This window comes from Musca autumnalis, unplaced genomic scaffold, assembly GCF_047663935.1.
Source record: "Musca autumnalis isolate F117 unplaced genomic scaffold, ASM4766393v1 scaffold_2, whole genome shotgun sequence".
NCBI classification, from domain to species: Eukaryota; Metazoa; Arthropoda; class Insecta; order Diptera; family Muscidae; genus Musca; species Musca autumnalis.
The window spans coordinates 176,977,023-176,997,510 of record NW_027411755.1 but is presented as its reverse complement, the minus strand read 5'-3'; the positions used below and the strand labels follow the sequence as shown (position 1 = coordinate 176,997,510).

Below are 20,488 nucleotides of genomic sequence, written 5' to 3'. Positions count from 1 at the left end.
TATTTGTACCATGAACGTAGAGGAACAAAGCTAATACAAAATGCATATTCACGGTTTTTGAATTAGCTAAGTGAAGGCTCAAATCCCCTAATTCAACACCCTTGCATTAATTTATGAAGTCTGTCTGGTTCAGCCAAGATCATCCATATACGTTAACGTGACTACAACAACAACACACGTTCTCTTTTTTTCTCATCTGCGGTGGTTTAGCAAAGGAAAGACACTCTCAGAGAGTCAAATGAGCAAAATAATTTGAGCATCAATGGTCTGGTTACTTTGTGCGCATGGCACAATTACCAGGTAGATGCATCAGCAAACAACTACAACAAAAACGAGTTCAGTACTGTGAAATGTCAAAAATGTTTTCCAAAAATAAAGCGATTCACACATTTTTTTCAACAAAGTTTTGTTAGGCTGTTATTAATAAACACATTATAACAAAAATCAGTCAAAAATTCACAGTTTTTCTTTTAAATTTTTGTTTTTTAATTTTGTGTTTTCAATTACAACAACTTTTTTGACAGCTCACAGTACATCAGCTGGGCTGAAGCGGGTACCTGTATGATTGTGCCATGTTTGTGCGTTTTCAGACGATGCGGTTTGACTGCTCAAAAACGCGTTGTCCGTTTTGGTTCTCATTCGCAAATTGTGCCAGTGTTGAAACAAAATGTGGAATTAAGTGAACGAAAACGTACATAAGTACTTTTTTAATAAATTAGTTAATGAAATAAATTTGTGTAAAAATTTGTTCATGTACATGCATGGCAGAACTACCAGGTAGTGGCATCACACCAGCTGATCGAATATGAAAAGTCAAATCCCTTTATAAAAAAAATTATTTTTGTTGTATTTTCCCCAAAAACATTAAGAAAGTTTTGACATAACATATTCAAAATTTTACGATGCCACTACCTGGGTAATTGTGTCATATGTACATGTTATGATTTTGTAAAATTTATTTATTTTTTATTTTATCGTGATTGAAATTTTTTCAATTAATGTTAAATGTTTTGAAATAAAAAATGTATGAATTTTACGCCGGTAACGCAGGAATCTTCTTACCCTCAGGTGTTAACAATTATTACGGTATTCGTTATTAACAATTTTAACCCATTCGTTTTTCCTGATTTTGTGGAATTTACAAGAATTACTCTATTTTAAAATGTTAAAATACAATACACACATAAATATTTTTGGTACATTTATGTAAAATCGTACTTCTTTTCGTTCAAAAAGTACGCTTGTATAAAATGACTTCAAAAACGCAACACTAGATGTGGAAATTACGAATGAGAGTCAAAACGGAAACCACGTTTTTGAGCAGTCAAACCTTATCGTCTGAAAACGCGCTTTTCCAGCAAGAATTGTCCAGCAAGAACTTTCTCAGAGAGTAAGGAGTTTTTATTCTCTTTTGCTAGAAAATTATAAAAAGTAAACAGACACCTTCCCAGCAAAAACCAGCAAGCAATCAGCTGACTTGCCAAAACAGAACAATTTGTCGGCCAATGAAGGAACCAATGGAAGGAAAAATGTGTATTTTATTAAAAATTAAAAAAGAAAATGACCTAAAAATAGATTTTTCGACCTCGCAACTTTGTTCTACAAAAAATAATACAATATGACTTGCTATTTCCGCAATAAAATTGTTTTTTATTTTCACAAACATAAATCAACGAAAAATTAAAAACAGATGATTGATTGTTTTCAGGAAGAAGAAGACTTGCAAATGTTTGCTAGAAGAAATTTGTCCAGCAAGAATTGGCAAACTCTCAGTGAAAGAATTGTCAAAATGTCTCTCTCGAATTGCTCTCTTTTGCTGGTTTTTTGTGTTAACAGACGACTTCCAGCAACAATTGGTACAAATTGTTACAAATTTTAGGGTAACCAGACAGACCTATAGATTGTTTAATGGTCTGTTCCTTTACTTTTAAAAATGGTAGCAGTGGCAGAAAATGGTAAAAGTGGTAAACTGCTATCATATAAATTGTATGCTACTAAAAGTAAGGGAACACTTTACAGGTTAAAAATGGTAACCTCAGGCACGTAAAGGAACAGAGCATAAGTGAATGGAGTCAAACGTTGTGTTGTATTGTACTAATAAGCACATTTTCTTCAAAATGTTCGAAATGGTGTAAGCATTTTTTAATTATTAGACAAACATAATTTTTGTTTATAGAATAATATGAACTTTTTAAGTTTGTAACGAATTTAACAATCGTATGTCGGAACAATTTGAGTTAAGGGTTTAAAGAGTATTGCTCTGTTCCAGAACCTGCAAGAAGCTACTACTTTTTACTACGATAACATTTTTTCTTTTATGTTATCGAAAAAATAGTAAAAATTAGTAGATTCTTGCAGTACTGGAAAATCTACAAATTTTTACTATTTTTTTTAAATAACATAAAGGAAAATTTTTAATCGGAGTAAAAAAATGTAGATTCACTTTGGCAGTTTTTTGTGATGTGTGTTTCCTTTTTATTTTTAAAGTAACCCCCTGTTTTTGTAACTAATTTTTGTTCGTTCGTCTATTTTCGTAATAATTACGGCATCAATAGCTCTGCCCCCACATGACATACAGACCCAATTTTTCGTAGACTCGTTCCATATTTAGTAAAGAATTCTTCATTTAAAAATCAGCAGTCTAGATTTGCGCTAAGGCGAGTAAATCGATCTACAAAATTTGACAATTCGTGTGAGAAGAATAAATTTTTTTACAAAAACAGGGGGTAAGATGTTATGTGTCCCTTAGATGCGGCCTAATGATGCCTTGATAGCGCCGGCCAACTCCGTCGACTCCCTTGGGGTGAGTCCCATCCCGACATCTGGCCCAGGAACATCAACAATAAACAACTGGAGAACAACATTGAACAATCTACTATCACCTACTGGACACCACCACAATCCATACTAACCACTGGCCCATGGACCAGCTTAGCCGCCCTCCCTACCTTGATCACCTTTGCCCTTCTTTCCCAGATGACCCCTAATCCCGCACACAGCCACACCACTTACCTCACCTTCATGTCCCCCTTCCAATCAATTTAGCACATCATGATTTCTGATTCCAAAAAATACATCAAGTCATTTTTATTCTAATTGATTCTAAAACTAACATTTATGTCGGACTTAATAATTAAATATTTTGTTGATTATAATTTTGTATAAAATAAAATAATTTATGAATAAAAAAAAAAATAAAATTAAAAACTGTTTTCATTAGCTAAAGTTTCTCTTTTGAAGATAGAAAAAAATCAATATAGTGATTGTTTAACAAAAGGGGTATTTAAAACGAACGGTCTTTTGACCAAATAAAATGATCAGTTTAATGTTTCCTTTTTGTCCTTGGGACTAATACAAAACAAACATCCAATAAGGATAATCAAAATCAATCATTTCGATATCACGAGATCTAGGTTTCTGACATCTACCCACCCTAATGTCACTAAAAAAAGAGCTCTTTTCTAATATCGGACATGTAATGGGCCTAATTATCAGGATTAATAATCTCGCTCACGAGAATGTCGACAACAGACATTTAAACTGGACTTAACAAGCAAACATTAACTTGATAACCTAATTAAAACATTAATAATATTAATAAACAATAAATATACTGAATAAAAAATATAATATACTAAACAAGCAGAATAAATAATTAAAGATATGTTATGTCAGATAAAAGTTTGAATAATAAATAAAAAAGTAAAGGGTTTAATATTTTCTTTTAAGATTTTAACTGGGCAAAGATTCATCCTTGGGGTCATATAATGACCACAATACGCTTATACGTCTCACAAAGTGGTATCCTCATTACTTCTCGACAACTACCTGTTTCGAGAACAAATTTCCACCATCAATTAGCTTAGTATATTTTTACGTCGTTTTATGACGATTTCAGACCACGGTGTTGGCAAGAAATGAATTGGAGACTTCAGGGTATAACAATTAATTTGGGTGTCTCCAATAAATTGATTAGGGTGCTGGGCTAGGATTCCACGAGCGGAGATTTAATTCTTAGTTTTGGGTTTTGCCCACAGATGGTATTAGGTAACACTTATTTTCAATGATGATTGGCAATACTGTGTTCCTACCTTATGTTCCAGAGTTAGTGACACTATCGACCACAAGATAACGTTATGTGCTCCAACCTGACACCGACCTGCCGAACCCACAAAAAAAGGAAAAAATTAACTAATTTTAATTTTCATATTTTTTTATATTTTTAGCACTTAACGCTCGTACCTTTTTTTGTTTGTCGGTTTAGGTAAATTCACACGGCTCGAACACCACGTCACCACTCTATTCTATTAAATTTCTCCTCGTCACCTAATTATTTAAACATAATGTTAACACCTTTTCCTTTGATTTACACGTACTGTCATTAAATTTTTACCTTTGATATATTAAAAATGTTCTAGATATCTTATTAAAAAACGTTCACTTTTATTGTTTAAAACGCTCTTAATTACACGGATAGGTTAATTTGCTCAACACCACTAAACAACTGAACCTTTTTCTGAAAATGCTCTCTTTTATAGGTTCGGTCGTAAAAATGGCTCCTTTCCATTACTCGACATCTTGCAAACCCACTAGATTTGTCCCTTTTCCTACCACCAGTCGTCCCCCTCTCAATTAATTAGCAAAAAAAACCTTTGCAACATTTGAGCCCTAATTTTCGCCGGACTTGTTTTAAGAGAGTGCCACCTTAGTTTGTGCACATTTTAGGCCGATAAAACCGTTTCCTAAAATTCTCAGTCATATTTGTTTTGGCAACACGGGTTCAACTAGCATTCAGAACACTGCCTAAAATTGGAGATTGTAAATTCTCCACTTGATCAAAATGTCAAAACCAGAGATAAACAACAAAAAGAAAAAACACGCATAAGTTGACTGGCGGTATCGTTCCAATTTTTTTCTTTTTTCTTCTATTATTAATTAATATTTGTTTTTTCTTTTCAGCCTTGGTTTTTTAGGTGCAGCCCCCAATGATGGACTACAGGAAACAATCAAGATCTCCCTCTGGGATGGCTAATATTTCCTTGGCTTATTTTGCCATACCAGTGGTTCGATACTTGTGTTTTCTGTATTTCACATGTGGCGGCTTCGGCTTGTGTTTAATTTGGGCAACGGATTGAAGGCATGACAATCCAGTTGCCCTTAATTTTACTCCAAAGGGTGTATAACAAAAAAAATGGACACCCCAACGATAAAAACAAAAACCCTAAACACACGAAATTTTTGGGAAAAAAAATTAACTCCCCCCCATTACAAAAAAAAAACAACAAAAATGTGAACACGGCAGGTCATGAAAGGCATTACAGTGGCCTGCCATCCCGGGAGTGTTCACTGTAGTTACCACTGGCTCCCCCAACTCTACCGCATAATGGGAGCTGGTGGAATCTCATGGTTCGTAGCCGCCATGCAGGCGAAAAAGGCTACACCCTAAGGCCCCTCCACGCAAAATTTTTTTTCGCCCTCGGATTTGGGACTTTCTTTCTGTGAGGCACCGCAACAAAACTCCAGGGCTGACCAAGCATGCAGTCAGGACTGGTGTGCGGGGGCTATGGGTTATGTGATGTCGTTGATTAAACCCAACGTGGGGAACTCTCACGCCCTGAGATTCAGCCGGGCTAAGGACATAATTTGGCATTAGGGAAGTATAGTGTTCAAGGTCCATCATATAAGTCCTTACTTTGTGTCTCATTCTAGGTTGTCCGGTATGGACTTGAGAACGATTGGGAACCTAATTGCTCTCTTCGATGGATGTGGACTATCGCGTAAGTTCTTATATAGAGCGTATAATTACAAGATAGGGTAGGGAAATATAATATATACATATAAATAAAAGCTAGGGTGTAAAATTAAAACTGGTATAATCAAAAAGCTAGTATAATTCTGGAGTAGAGATATAATTACGAGGTATGGTATAAAATGAAGGGAAATTATTACTGATTTGGACTTAAAATCAAGTACATTGGCATATATCACAGACGTAGTATTGTATTGCACTATAGAAGTAAATCTATGGATGGGACAAGCACGACATATAATTAAAGCTAACTTAAATCTAATATTGCACTTGTCTATCACAGATCTTGTTTCTATATTGCACTAATACTTTATGTCCTTGACATGGTATATACCGATAGATTTCCCTTGCATATTCTCTAACTCATACATATTTTGTCCAACGGGTTTCACGATTCGAGCCTTCAAAAATTTCTTGCAGAATTTTGAGTTTATGTTTTTAGAAAAGTCGGATAGGACTGTATTTCGCCTGTACACTTCCTGTCCAGGTCGAAACTTTACCACCCGTGCTCGTTTATTATACTTTTCAGAACTTTTTTTGTACGCTTGGTGCAAATGGTTTTTAATCTTATCTCTTATAAGTTCTAGTTTATTTGGTCTATCTAAACCGTTGAGTTCATGGTCGGTTAAGGACTTTAGCTTTCTTGCAAGGTTATAATCACAACCACTTGAATACATATGAAAGCCAAACAACGCGAAGAACGGTGTCACACCAGTCGAAGTATGTATAGAATTTCTTAATGCACATTCTATTTCGGATAAATACATATCCCAATCTCGGTGGTCTTTATCGAGATATGTCCGAATGGCATTAATCACCGACTGGTTAACACGTTCCGACGCGTTTGACTGTGGTGAATATATGGCCGTTTTCATGTGGTTTATCTGATAGGTGTCCATCAATTCTTCAAAGGTTTTGGAGGTAAATTGTGCACCATTATCGCTGTGGATCACTTCAGGAACACCAAATTTATGAAAAATTTCATCGACGAGGAATCTGACTACGTTTCCTGTGGTTGCCTCTCTCATAGCTTTGAGGAAGGTGAATTTGGTGAAGTGATCCACAACGATGAAGATGTAGGTATTACCCTTCTTTGACCTAGGATATTTTCCTAGGAAATCAATGTACAGCTTTTGGAACGGCCTATCAGTTACCACCTCTTTCCCTATACTGGGCATCATATGCTGATTGCTAGCTTTGGTTTCCTTGCACAGCCGACAGTTCCTAACATATTCTCGCACTTGTACAGTCATCCGAGGCCAATAGAAGAATCTTCTGACTCGTTCCAGGGTCTTTACAATACCACCATGTGCCGATGTGAGCGAATCATGGGCTTTCCTTATTATTTCTTGGGTTAGATTGGAAGGGATCCATAACCTCCACATGAGCTCCTCATTTTCGGTAACATGGGGTAGTGACTTTTTAAAAACATACCCGTTTTCTACCTTTAAATCGGGCAATTTATCCTTATTCTCGTTAATCGTCTTGATCAAGTCTAAATATTCCTCGCTCTCGAACTCTAGGGTCTCAAAATCTAGAAAGTCCTCTTTAGTGATTTCGCTAACATCTACAACTGGGGCCCTCGACAGCATATCGGCTACGACATTTTCGGTTCCTTTCCGATGCTCTATATTAAAGTTGAAGGCCTGCAGTTGCAGTGACCACCTAGCTAATCTTCCGGTTAGATCCTTTAGGGACATCAACCATTTTAGTGAAGCGTGGTCTGTAATCACTGTGAATGGCATCAGTTCGACATATGGTCGAAACTTTTTGATAGCCATCACAGCTGCTAGACATTCTTTTTCTGTCACGCTATAATTGCGTTGACAGGAATTCAATTTTTGGGAATAGAACGCTATGGGATGTTCCTCCCCCTTATCGTTTAATTGGTATAACACCGCTCCAATGCCATATTCTGATGCATCACATTGGATGTAAAAGTGTTTAGAAAAATCAGGATGGCGAAGAACTGGCGCGGATGTTAAAGCCTTTTTCAATGCTTCGAATGCTTTAATAGCTGCTTCAGGTATTACAAACTTTTTACTTTTCTTTAGTGTATCCGTAAGCGGTGCGGAGATGGTGGCAAAATCTTTAATGAAACGCCTATACCATCCCGCTGTCCCTAAAAAGCTTCTAACTTCCCTGGCGCTTTGTGGTAGTTTAATATTTTTAATAGCTTTTACTTTGTCGGGGTCTGTCTTTAGCTTCCCATCGCCAATTATAAATCCCAAATACCTCAATTCGCGGAAGCAGAACTGAGATTTCTTAAGCCCTATAGTGAGATTGGCTTTCTTCAGGCACTCTGCTACTTCGTTTAAAAGACGTAGGTGATCGTCAAAGTCACTGGATATAACCAGCAGGTCGTCCAGATAAATGAAAACATTCTCTTTCAAGTGTGATGGTATAACTTTGTCCATCAGCCTACACAAGCGTTGGGCCGCATTACAAAGGCCGAATGGCATTACCCTAAATTGATATAAAGGGCGGCCGGGGACAGTAAACGCTGTGTATGCTTTGCTTTCATCATCTAATTCAATTTGCCAAAATGCAAATTTTAGATCAACACTGCTGATAAAATAGGTTTCGTCGATTCTGCTTAAGATGCCGTCTATATTTTGGAGCGGATACGCGTCCTTAATCGTTAATTTATTAAGTTTTCGGGCATCTAAGCAGAAACGATTTTTACCTGGTTTCTTAACTATAGTTGTCCTGTTGGACCAGGGACTTTCACTTTCCTCTATGACATTTAACCGAAGCATGTTGTCTACTTCTTCATATACGATAGCCTGAACTGCGGGCGATATGGGGTAATATCGATCCTTTACAGGTTCAGCGCCATCAACTAATTTTATGGAATGCCTCTCTAACGAAGTCTTTCCCAGTCCTTTTTCCTCGAATGTATGAAAATTTTTGATTACATTATCTAGCCTTTGTTGTTGTTCTGGAGTTAAATCATGTGGGTTTAATTTGTAGTTCTCCCCATCAACCATTTCCTTATGTATCTGTTCTACATTCATTTCATCGACTTTAACTACTTCCGGGGCAATATTATATAGTTTCCAAAAATTTATCCCCAAGTAGATCTCTTGCTCTAAGTCAGGGCAGAGATACAACTCGATTTCTTTTTCCACGCCTTTGTATGAGACGTTTAAAAATACTTTTCCTATTATCCGGTGTTGACTACCAGCAGCCGTTTTAACATGGGAGAAGATGGGTTTTATTTCTTTTTCTAACATCTCTACAATTTCCCTACAGCCCTTTCCCATTAGACTCACTGAAGCCCCAGAGTCCAGTAATCCTTTCAATTGGATTCCTTCGATCTCTACGTCGGCAAAAGGTCTAGGGTCATTAACTTGAATTGTTCTGTTTATGGCTTCGATAATCATTTTGAATTTTTTTCTCTTATCTGCAAACTTTTGACGAACTTTGGGGACCTTTTTGGTGCACAGTGGGACCTCAACTTCCCCGAAGATTCTTTCCCTAATTTGGTCATAATTTTTCTGACGCTCCTCAAGCGATTTTAGATGCCTTTCTTGGGCGTATGAAGATTCATTAGTGGTTTGTGTAATCTCACTATTGTTATTGATATGATGTTTATCATTATCATGGGATATCATTAGTTTCCGGGGTTGTAACTCGGACGTGAGCCCCCTTCTCTCTCGACGCCCTTCTTGCAGTTTCCCTGCTGACAAACGCTACATTTTGGAGTTGTAGTTCCAGGTTTGCCACACTTGTAGCAGAATAGGGACCTTGTGGTTTCTTCACATTCCCTAAACCCATGCCCAGTCTTCCTACAATTCCAGCAAATTAGCTGAGGATTTGGGTTTCGGTTAAATTGAATAGCCGACACCTCAAAATCTTCCTCCCTATAGGACTGGTCTCCTCTCATGTCCATTTCTTCATAAATTTCATTGACCTGTCTGATTGGGCGTGCTGTTGTGAAGGTTGGTTTGTTTTCCCGTCTCAAAAAATGCTTCTCAGCCTCATTGCACTCTATTCGGAGTTGCTCAACTGAGGAAACCGGTATCGGGTAAACAATTCTTCCTATGCTCTCTCTTATATTCTTTTTCATTATCTTTATCATATCGATTTCAGGAATTGGTTGAACCAATTTGGTTCTGATTTTAGCCATTGTTTGAAAGAAATTGTCTACCGATTCGTTTGGCTGTTGCTTTCTTTGAGCTAGATCCGTGACAATTTCAAAATTCGATCGAGATGATTGGTATTGACTTAATAGGCAGAATTTCAAATCTTCCCAATCGTGAAATTGATTAGTCTTCTGGAATAACCAGAACCACGATTCGGCTCTACCGGAAACTAAGAGAGGGAAATCACGAATAATCTCTGTCCATGGTATCCTATATTGCTTTTGGAAGTACTCCAATCTAAAGACAAAGTCTTCAACCCCAATACCATTTGGACTCCCATCAAAATTTAGTCCTAGTTTATTTATTCGAATTATGTTCAACCCTTTTGTTTCTTCGATAGGGAGTGGTCTGTCCTGAAAAGCATTGTTTGTTTGTTGGGAATTGGTAGAAGTAGTTGGTGGGTCCTGATTGGTCCCTATATTGGCCGGAACTGGATTCAAAATGTTGTTGCTGTCTTGATTTTGTGCATTTTGAGCTGAGGTAGTGTTCGGAACCTGTTCGGTGGTATTTTCTCGATCGACGTTGCCCTGGGCTATCTTTTGCATCGTGATTGATAACTCTCCTAATGCTTTCTTAATCTCAGCCATCTCCGATTGAACGGAATGGACAGAGGTCTCTAAAGCCCTGATTTGATCAGTGTTCGGGACATTACGTGGTTGCTCTGTTCCGGTCTGCATTAACGCAGGACGTGGTGTATCCATAATCGGGGTCCTGGCGTTTATGGTGTCGGATAAATCCCTGAAATGTATGCCACCTGTTGGGGTTGATTCGGTCATTTCAGACTCTTTCTTCGTTTTCTTTCCTTCCGAATTATCTATGGTTCTATTAAGGTCGAATAAAGTGGGTCTATCTCTCTTTTTTGCTTGGGACCTAGTCTCTCTACTCATTACACTTTCCTAAGTTTTATTTTCTCGTCAGTCAATTTCTTGCTTTCTACTAGTTTGTCGTTTTTTTTTTTTTTTTTTTTTTTTTTAAACGCTTAATCAAGTGTCAAATCTATTTATACATCTTTTTAGGAGGACATTTTCGGATGAGGAGTAGTGTGTGCGGTTTTCAGGCTATTTTAATGGTTTTGGACTGTGATGGATCATTCAAACAAACAACAACAAAAAAACACGATTTAATAAATGCACTGATGCGCCTCTGAACGTTGACGTCAACAGCTTTCAGTTCCTCTATTTGAATACAACTGACCTCTAGTTTGATTCCAGAGCGGATATCCTAATATTTGAAGCTGGATCACTATTAAATCTTAATCTGATTCTAATCTAATTTACTACCCAGGATATTCTGTGCAAAACGTTAAACCCTCAGATTTCCGTGCCACATCCTATTCTGGTATGTACTTTTCATCACTGAAATCTTGTCTAAAAACAACCATTTCCAGCAGTTTCTGTACATCAGATTCTGGCACCTGTCCAGAATGGCTACAAAAACGGCTGAATTGCTTGTTCCTGACGCAAAGTTGTAATGTTGGTCTATTTCTTTCTCTTTCTAGTGGTCTATTTCCAAGTGTTTCGATGGTATACACTTCCTAACGTCTACAAACACTAAGGTTTCTTTGGTTTGGGCGCCATACTGTTATGTGTCCCTTAGATGCGGCCTAATGATGCCTTGATAGCGCCGGCCAACTCCGTCGACTCCCTTGGGGTGAGTCCCATCCCGACATCTGGCCCAGGAACATCAACAATAAACAACTGGAGAACAACATTGAACAATCTACTATCACCTACTGGACACCACCACAATCCATACTAACCACTGGCCCATGGACCAGCTTAGCCGCCCTCCCTACCTTGATCACCTTTGCCCTTCTTTCCCAGATGACCCCTAATCCCGCACACAGCCACACCACTTACCTCACCTTCATGTCCCCCTTCCAATCAATTTAGCACATCATGATTTCTGATTCCAAAAAATACATCAAGTCATTTTTATTCTAATTGATTCTAAAACTAACATTTATGTCGGACTTAATAATTAAATATTTTGTTGATTATAATTTTGTATAAAATAAAATAATTTATGAATAAAAAAAAAAATAAAATTAAAAACTGTTTTCATTAGCTAAAGTTTCTCTTTTGAAGATAGAAAAAAATCAATATAGTGATTGTTTAACAAAAGGGGTATTTAAAACGAACGGTCTTTTGACCAAATAAAATGATCAGTTTAATGTTTCCTTTTTGTCCTTGGGACTAATACAAAACAAACATCCAATAAGGATAATCAAAATCAATCATTTCGATATCACGAGATCTAGGTTTCTGACATCTACCCACCCTAATGTCACTAAAAAAAGAGCTCTTTTCTAATATCGGACATGTAATGGGCCTAATTATCAGGATTAATAATCTCGCTCACGAGAATGTCGACAACAGACATTTAAACTGGACTTAACAAGCAAACATTAACTTGATAACCTAATTAAAACATTAATAATATTAATAAACAATAAATATACTGAATAAAAAATATAATATACTAAACAAGCAGAATAAATAATTAAAGATATGTTATGTCAGATAAAAGTTTGAATAATAAATAAAAAAGTAAAGGGTTTAATATTTTCTTTTAAGATTTTAACTGGGCAAAGATTCATCCTTGGGGTCATATAATGACCACAATACGCTTATACGTCTCACAAAGTGGTATCCTCATTACTTCTCGACAACTACCTGTTTCGAGAACAAATTTCCACCATCAATTAGCTTAGTATATTTTTACGTCGTTTTATGACGATTTCAGACCACGGTGTTGGCAAGAAATGAATTGGAGACTTCAGGGTATAACAATTAATTTGGGTGTCTCCAATAAATTGATTAGGGTGCTGGGCTAGGATTCCACGAGCGGAGATTTAATTCTTAGTTTTGGGTTTTGCCCACAGATGGTATTAGGTAACACTTATTTTCAATGATGATTGGCAATACTGTGTTCCTACCTTATGTTCCAGAGTTAGTGACACTATCGACCACAAGATAACGTTATGTGCTCCAACCTGACACCGACCTGCCGAACCCACAAAAAAAGGAAAAAATTAACTAATTTTAATTTTCATATTTTTTTATATTTTTAGCACTTAACGCTCGTACCTTTTTTTGTTTGTCGGTTTAGGTAAATTCACACGGCTCGAACACCACGTCACCACTCTATTCTATTAAATTTCTCCTCGTCACCTAATTATTTAAACATAATGTTAACACCTTTTCCTTTGATTTACACGTACTGTCATTAAATTTTTACCTTTGATATATTAAAAATGTTCTAGATATCTTATTAAAAAACGTTCACTTTTATTGTTTAAAACGCTCTTAATTACACGGATAGGTTAATTTGCTCAACACCACTAAACAACTGAACCTTTTTCTGAAAATGCTCTCTTTTATAGGTTCGGTCGTAAAAATGGCTCCTTTCCATTACTCGACATCTTGCAAACCCACTAGATTTGTCCCTTTTCCTACCACCAGTCGTCCCCCTCTCAATTAATTAGCAAAAAAAACCTTTGCAACATTTGAGCCCTAATTTTCGCCGGACTTGTTTTAAGAGAGTGCCACCTTAGTTTGTGCACATTTTAGGCCGATAAAACCGTTTCCTAAAATTCTCAGTCATATTTGTTTTGGCAACACGGGTTCAACTAGCATTCAGAACACTGCCTAAAATTGGAGATTGTAAATTCTCCACTTGATCAAAATGTCAAAACCAGAGATAAACAACAAAAAGAAAAAACACGCATAAGTTGACTGGCGGTATCGTTCCAATTTTTTTCTTTTTTCTTCTATTATTAATTAATATTTGTTTTTTCTTTTCAGCCTTGGTTTTTTAGGTGCAGCCCCCAATGATGGACTACAGGAAACAATCAAGATCTCCCTCTGGGATGGCTAATATTTCCTTGGCTTATTTTGCCATACCAGTGGTTCGATACTTGTGTTTTCTGTATTTCACATGTGGCGGCTTCGGCTTGTGTTTAATTTGGGCAACGGATTGAAGGCATGACAATCCAGTTGCCCTTAATTTTACTCCAAAGGGTGTATAACAAAAAAAATGGACACCCCAACGATAAAAACAAAAACCCTAAACACACGAAATTTTTGGGAAAAAAAATTAACTCCCCCCCATTACAAAAAAAAAACAACAAAAATGTGAACACGGCAGGTCATGAAAGGCATTACAGTGGCCTGCCATCCCGGGAGTGTTCACTGTAGTTACCACTGGCTCCCCCAACTCTACCGCATAATGGGAGCTGGTGGAATCTCATGGTTCGTAGCCGCCATGCAGGCGAAAAAGGCTACACCCTAAGGCCCCTCCACGCAAAATTTTTTTTCGCCCTCGGATTTGGGACTTTCTTTCTGTGAGGCACCGCAACAAAGACTCAGCTTAATCACAGATTTGTTATTTTCAAATTCTAAAAACAACAAGTTTTTAAAGTGGGGTAGTTAAAATTGATTTACTTTTTAAAGTTCCCGAGATATGAGCCTCTGAAGTTCCGAAAAATCCCTTGTTACTTAAAGAAAAATTTTAATTTAAAAGAAAATTTTGTTCCCGTTCCCGAGATTGGCCCCTGTCCATAGGAGAAAGTCTCAAATTTCCGGGCGAAGGCCGGCTATTAAAAGAAACTTACGATATTTTGAAAACAAAAAAATTGCAAACTGTCGGTAAAGGAAATTTGTTCCCTTTGAGAGGTGTAAGCTTTATTTTCACGCCCACTGTACGTCGATCTTTACTCACCTTGACTCATTATTGGCAATCTTAAATGATCCATGGTATGTTGCTGTTTCTCTTATGTATGTGGAATTGAAATTCTGATTGGTATATTTAAGGTCTTCGCCATTCACAAAAGATGAGGAAGGAAATTGTTGTTGTTGGTTGAAGTCTGGACTTAGAGTTGCATTTGATTGCTGTTGTTTTCCTGAAGATGTGTTTCCGTTGCCCAATATTTTGCGTACTAGATGGACAAAAATCAAAAAATTCAATTAGTTTTGTGTGGCACTTTGACAAACAAAGAAAAAAAGAAACAACATCACTGCCTACTACACCATTTCATTCTAACCTAAAATCTATCTGTTAAGCTACAGTTATCTGAAATATACAAATTTGAAATACATGTATTTTGTTTTTGTATTTTTGAACGCACACGCAACACGCAGAGTTATAGGTTTCGCCCTTACAAAACATCTTATTTCTTTGTTTTGCCTAGATCTAAATGCAACATACATTTAATATTGCCAATTTGTTCATTTGCGCCAAACCCGATAGGAAAGGGAAATTATCTGTTGTTGTTTTAATGTAATGCAACCGTGCGATGTTGTTGCCTTTGTTGAGACTTCCTTCCTCTAGTTTTGCGGACTAAAACACAAATATTAAGATATTTATGATTTCAGGATATTAAATTCTTTTATTAATGGAAATATAACAAATATAATTAAAAAGAAACTAAGCAACAAACGGAAAAGAAAATAATTAATAGACTATGAGCGCGTCACTTTTGAAAGAGAGCGAGTTGTTATGACTATTGTGAATGAATAAAGATAATTTTATCTTCAGTGTTGCAAAAAAGAACTTAAACAGGTGGTGTATCTGCTAACAACTCGTTGTGAATGTCATTAAATAAGTAGAAGAAAAAGAGTATGTCTTGTGCCAGACTATGAAAAATTTCATTGTAACGCCTTAGGGCGTTATTGTTATGTCACGTCTAATTCTACCTTTATGTTGTTGGCATAGTAGAACAATAAAAGGTAACAGCAATACACAGCTGACTGCACTGGGTTGTAACGTTATTGTCAAATTCCATACGACATTTTATATATTTATTTCTATTTCGATGTACATTAGGGATACATATTTTTTGAGGAAAAAATATATGATTTCGAAAAAAAAAACTATTCCCAGGAAGACTTCTTCATATCAATGATATGTAATCTCCTTCAAGTTCGAACGACAAGCCAAACAATAAAATCCAGCTTATAGAGGCGGTACAAGGTTTGTTAATATGTGAGGTATTTTGTTAAGATTGAACCAGCATCTCCTTTTTCAATGAATTTCCAGCGACCCCAAACATTTTTGCAAGAATTCTACTTTCTGCGAGAAATTATGCATTTAGTGGAATGATGTGGAAACAAATTGAAAATGTAACGAATTTTTATTCATGGTTTCCAAAATATACAATCAAACATGAAAAATTAGCTGTGTTCCTTTACTTACCTGAGGTTACCATTTTTCCCATTTGTTACCATTTTTAACCTGCAAAGCGTTCCTTAACCCCGAAAAGTGGCAAAACTGGAAGCAATTTTTAAGAGAGTGAGAGTGGAGTGAGAGCGAAAATGGCTTTCTCTTCTACCACAGGCTACCAGGAAGATTTCTGCAGGTAAAAAATGGCAGAACTGATTTTTCGCCTTTTGTTTGACGATTATTTCACAATGAAAAAGAAAATGGACGATAAACAGAAGAAAAAGTCGAAAGCTGACAAAACTAAATTAAAAACTGTGAAATAAAAGACGAAAATAGATTTTTTATGTTTCTTTTTGACATTGCTGCCACATATACAATTTTTCTGTTCCTTTACTTTTCTGGTAAAAATGTTCATGAGAGAGCAATTTTGAGCAACTTTGACACTTTTCTCTTTTACCACCTTGCGGCAATTGTCAGTTTGTTGGTGAGAGAGGGTACTGAGAGGCAAAGGGTTACCATATGCCTCACCTCTCTCTCCTACAAAATGACAATTGCCGCAAGGAAAATTGCCTAATATAAATATAGACTAACTTTACCTTATATTTCTTCTACCATATGTTGTTGGGGAAATCGCAACAAAAATTATTTTTTCATAAAGGGATTTGACTTGTCATATTGGAACAGCTGGTGTGACACCATTACCTTGGTAACTGTGCCATGCTAATGCTATTTCAAATGCTGTCCTATATGCCTACAGTGTATGGGCCGCATAATAAGAACTATTTGAAAAATAAATACAGATTTTCTTGATGCAAATTAGATAAAAGACAAAATTGAATAGTTTTGTACCAGACTATGAAAATGTCATTAACGTGAAAATGAGTTTATACGTAAGTAGGGTGAAACTCCGAGACTAGGTTCTGTAATCTGAAATTATTCATTGTGTTTAAATTCGTATTTTTCAAAGCAATGAGGGAAAATTAAAATATACAAATTTTCATATGAAAATGTTTTGTGTGTAGACGTCAATGACATTTTAGAAGAAAATGACAAAGATTTTACAATGAAAATGTTCTTAGTCTGGCACAAGACATACTCTTTTTCTTTTAGGGCCCCCTCTTATTTAAGGACATTCACAACGAGTTGTTAGCAGATACACCACTTGTTTAAGTTCTTTTTGCAACACTGAAGATTTTATCTTTATTCATTCACAATAGTCATAACAACTCGCTCTCTTTCAAAAGTGACGCGCTCATAGTCTATTAAAATTATTTTCTTTTCCGTTTGTTGTTTAGTTTCTTTTTAATTATATTTGTTATATTTCCATTAATAAAAGAATTTAATATCCTGAAATCATAAATATCTTAATATTTGTATTATAGCCCGCAAAACTAGAGGAAGGAAGTCTCAACAAAGGCAACAACATCGCACGGTTGCATTACATTAAAACAACAACAGATAATTTCCCTTTCCTATCGGTTTTGGCGCAAATGAATTAGCAAACATTCAACAGCTAATTAAATAATAATGTCTCAACAAATTGGCAATATTAAATGTAAGTTGCATTTATATCTAGACAAAACAAAGAAATAAGATGTTTCGTAAAACATTTCAGATAACTGTAGCTCAACAGATAGATTTTAGGTTAGAATGAAATGGTATAGTAGGCCGTGAAGTTGTTTCTTTTTTACTTTGTTTGTCAAAGTCTCACACAAAACTAATTACATTTTTTAATTTTTGTCCATCTAGTACGCAAAATATTGGGCAACGGAAACACATCTTCAGGAAAACAACAGCAATCAAATGCAACTCTAAGTCCAGACTTCAACCAACAACAACAATTTCCTTCCTCATCTTTTGTGAATGGCGAAGACGTTAAATATACCAATCAGAATTTCATAAACGCTGCTACTATTTTCAATTCCACATTAGAGAAACAACAACAACATACCATGGATCATTTAAGATTGCCAATAATGAGTCAAGGTGAGTAAAGTGAAGAAAGGGGGGCATAATAAAAAATTAAATACAGGAATATTCTTGAAAATCTGTTTTTAAGGAACAATATTTTAAAAAATCTGAGTTTTTTTAGAAAAATTTCTTAAAAAATACACGTTTTTTAGATAAATATTTTTTCCTCAAAATCTGTGTTATTTGGAAAATTGCTTACCTTTGTTAGAAAAACGGATTTTAAAAATGTAGTTTTAAAAGAAAATATAACCTCAAATAGTCCTAAAATTTTTATTTTTTAAAAGTCCTCAATAAATTTCCTGAACTTTTCAGAAATGCATGCTCTTTGGCCCTTTGGTACAACCACATTTATATCACCAATAATACCGGCGGCTAATATGACATTGCCATACGCGACCATAGCAACTGGTCCATATACAGCAACAACGGTGCCAATTTTTCCTGGTACACAACAGTGTAGTATTGCTGGCTCACCACTTTCGACTTTTTCAAGTACTTCATCATCTTCGGTTGCAAGTCAGCAACAAATTCAAATGCAACAAGATCGTAATGTCAATGGAAATTCGGGAAATACCACCTCCTCAACTAATCAAAATCTGTCTAACGATTCCAATAAGATTAACATTCAAATTCAGTGTGTGTCACAAAATTCTCCAATGAATTTAAATTCCATGTACGACTCGGGCAGCAAAATAAATTTGGGAAAATTTTGTTATCCATCCTCTAATAAGAGTGAAAAGGATAATAAAGGTACGGTAGAATTAAAATACAGTTAGGCAAGAAAAGTATTGCAAAAACCAAAATTGTAGAAAATTTCATATTAATTGTTCGTTTATGGCAACAAATTATGTAAAAACTATACGGTTTTTTGTGCAAATATCTTGCTATAGGTCCTTACAACAATATTCCGTCAAAATAGGCAAAGGTTATTTGCGACTTATAACAAATACGGTCAAAAATAAAATAATTACTACTACTTGGGGGTGACAATAAAAGTATTGCAAAGGGAAAATCAGTACTATAAAACTATAAAATTTTTGCAAATTTTTGCGGTCATTATGCATTTTTATGACTTTTGCGGCTAATAATAGAATAACAGTATTGAATGTAATAAAGTTCAGTGATAAAAAATGCCGTCCTGGAGGGTCTTCAGACAGGTATAAAACGCATGGGACCATATTAACAATAAACCATGACGAATAGGCCACAGGCAAGTAGGCAAAGAATGAATATTTGACCCAATATGTATTGTAGGATAATGGAACAATGCAAAACAGTCCGATTTTGGCTTTGAGAAAATCGAAATACCTCTGGAAAGTATATGGAAAAAATTTACACCAGTGTAGTATTTTGGAACGACCTACGATAGAGCACTATTTAGTCTCCCAATGGTATTGATATGATTTAATTTTTGCTAAGTGGATAGATATTATCCTCTGCTATCATAATTAATCCAAAAAATTGCGCCAAATCCAATAAAACCCATCAAATATGGAAATTAAACCGCTACTGGAGAAGCTGGAATACCGAATATTTGGGTACTATATTCTTTCCCATGGAAAATAGTATGCGAAATTGGGTTCACCGATATAATAATTATTAGGAAGACATCCCCACTGATATCGTTAAGAAATATTTAATAGTCATTAGTCTGAAAGTCAGAAAAATCGATCCCGAAAGCTCCAGCAAAGTCAACTACCACCATTCCAAAGACCAGATAATGACATGTTAATCTTATTTGTGTAAATTGCCGATGTATTATAACAACACAAAACTCTTAAATACATCTGGCCAACATCCTGATATCAACCCTCATAAAATGTTTGGGTCCAATTTAAGAAAAAAAACTCCAAAAACATCCTCCAACGAAGGATCAAGATTTACTAAAAATTGGGGAACAGTATCCCTAGAGTGGAACATACCGAGCCTTAATTTTTGGTTTAACTAAGCTTATTAATGCTCCAATGAATGTTCAAAGTGGATAGACAACTCATTAAGGAACACACCTTTGGTAATTCTCGAAGAAACCATCGATTTGGTAATTTTTGCAATACTTTTATTGTCACCCCCAAATAGTAGTTAATCCTTATTTTTGACCGTATTTGTCATAAATCGCAAATACCCTTTGCATATTTTGACGCAATATTGTTGTAAGGACCTATAGCAAGATATTTGCACAAAAACCCGTATAGTTTTTACATAATTTGTTGCCATAAACGAACAATTCATATGAAATTTTCTACAATTTTGCTTTTTGCAATACATTTCTTGCCTAACTGTATATAAAAAAATTATATAAAATCATTAAAGTATGTTTTTCAGAACCCAGTACCTCTCTTTGTAATTCACCCGTACCATTGCATCCAGAGTAAGTTTTAAAATTCAAACACATACATAA

General features: G+C 35.7%; 1 protein-coding gene and 2 long non-coding RNA genes across 5 annotated transcripts in view; 1 reads left to right on the top strand and 2 right to left on the bottom strand.

Moving 5' to 3' along the window:
- LOC141394917 (uncharacterized) overlaps window positions 1–15,354 on the bottom strand; it is a 146,027-nt gene extending 130,673 nt beyond the window's left edge. Inside the window, exons 1-2 of the long non-coding RNA XR_012410519.1 lie at window positions 15,166–15,354; window positions 14,680–14,896 (exon numbers count right to left, since the gene is read on the bottom strand). This is a non-coding gene — a long non-coding RNA (uncharacterized lncRNA). The remainder of the gene's footprint in view (window positions 1–14,679; window positions 14,897–15,165) is intronic.
- mtsh (mitoshell) overlaps window positions 1–20,488 on the top strand; it is a 56,040-nt gene that overhangs the window by 743 nt on the left and 34,809 nt on the right. The window contains exons 1-5 of one of the 3 annotated variants that reach the window (XM_073970067.1): window positions 17,326–17,401; window positions 17,502–17,674; window positions 17,869–18,105; window positions 18,403–18,840; window positions 20,413–20,458. In XM_073970067.1, coding sequence (XP_073826168.1) covers window positions 17,647–17,674; window positions 17,869–18,105; window positions 18,403–18,840; window positions 20,413–20,458 — 749 coding nt within the window. In that variant the 5' untranslated portion in view covers window positions 17,326–17,401; window positions 17,502–17,646. Of the gene's footprint in view, window positions 1–17,325; window positions 17,409–17,501; window positions 17,675–17,868; window positions 18,106–18,402; window positions 18,841–20,412; window positions 20,459–20,488 lie in introns of those variants that run through there. The other 2 variants (XM_073970068.1, XM_073970069.1) reach the window with 2 other exon arrangements.
- Window positions 11,662–14,664, bottom strand: LOC141394914 (uncharacterized). The gene is made up of 3 exons (XR_012410516.1): window positions 13,198–14,664; window positions 13,047–13,130; window positions 11,662–12,963 (listed from the first exon to the last, which is right to left on the bottom strand). It is a non-coding gene; the product is annotated as an uncharacterized lncRNA (long non-coding RNA).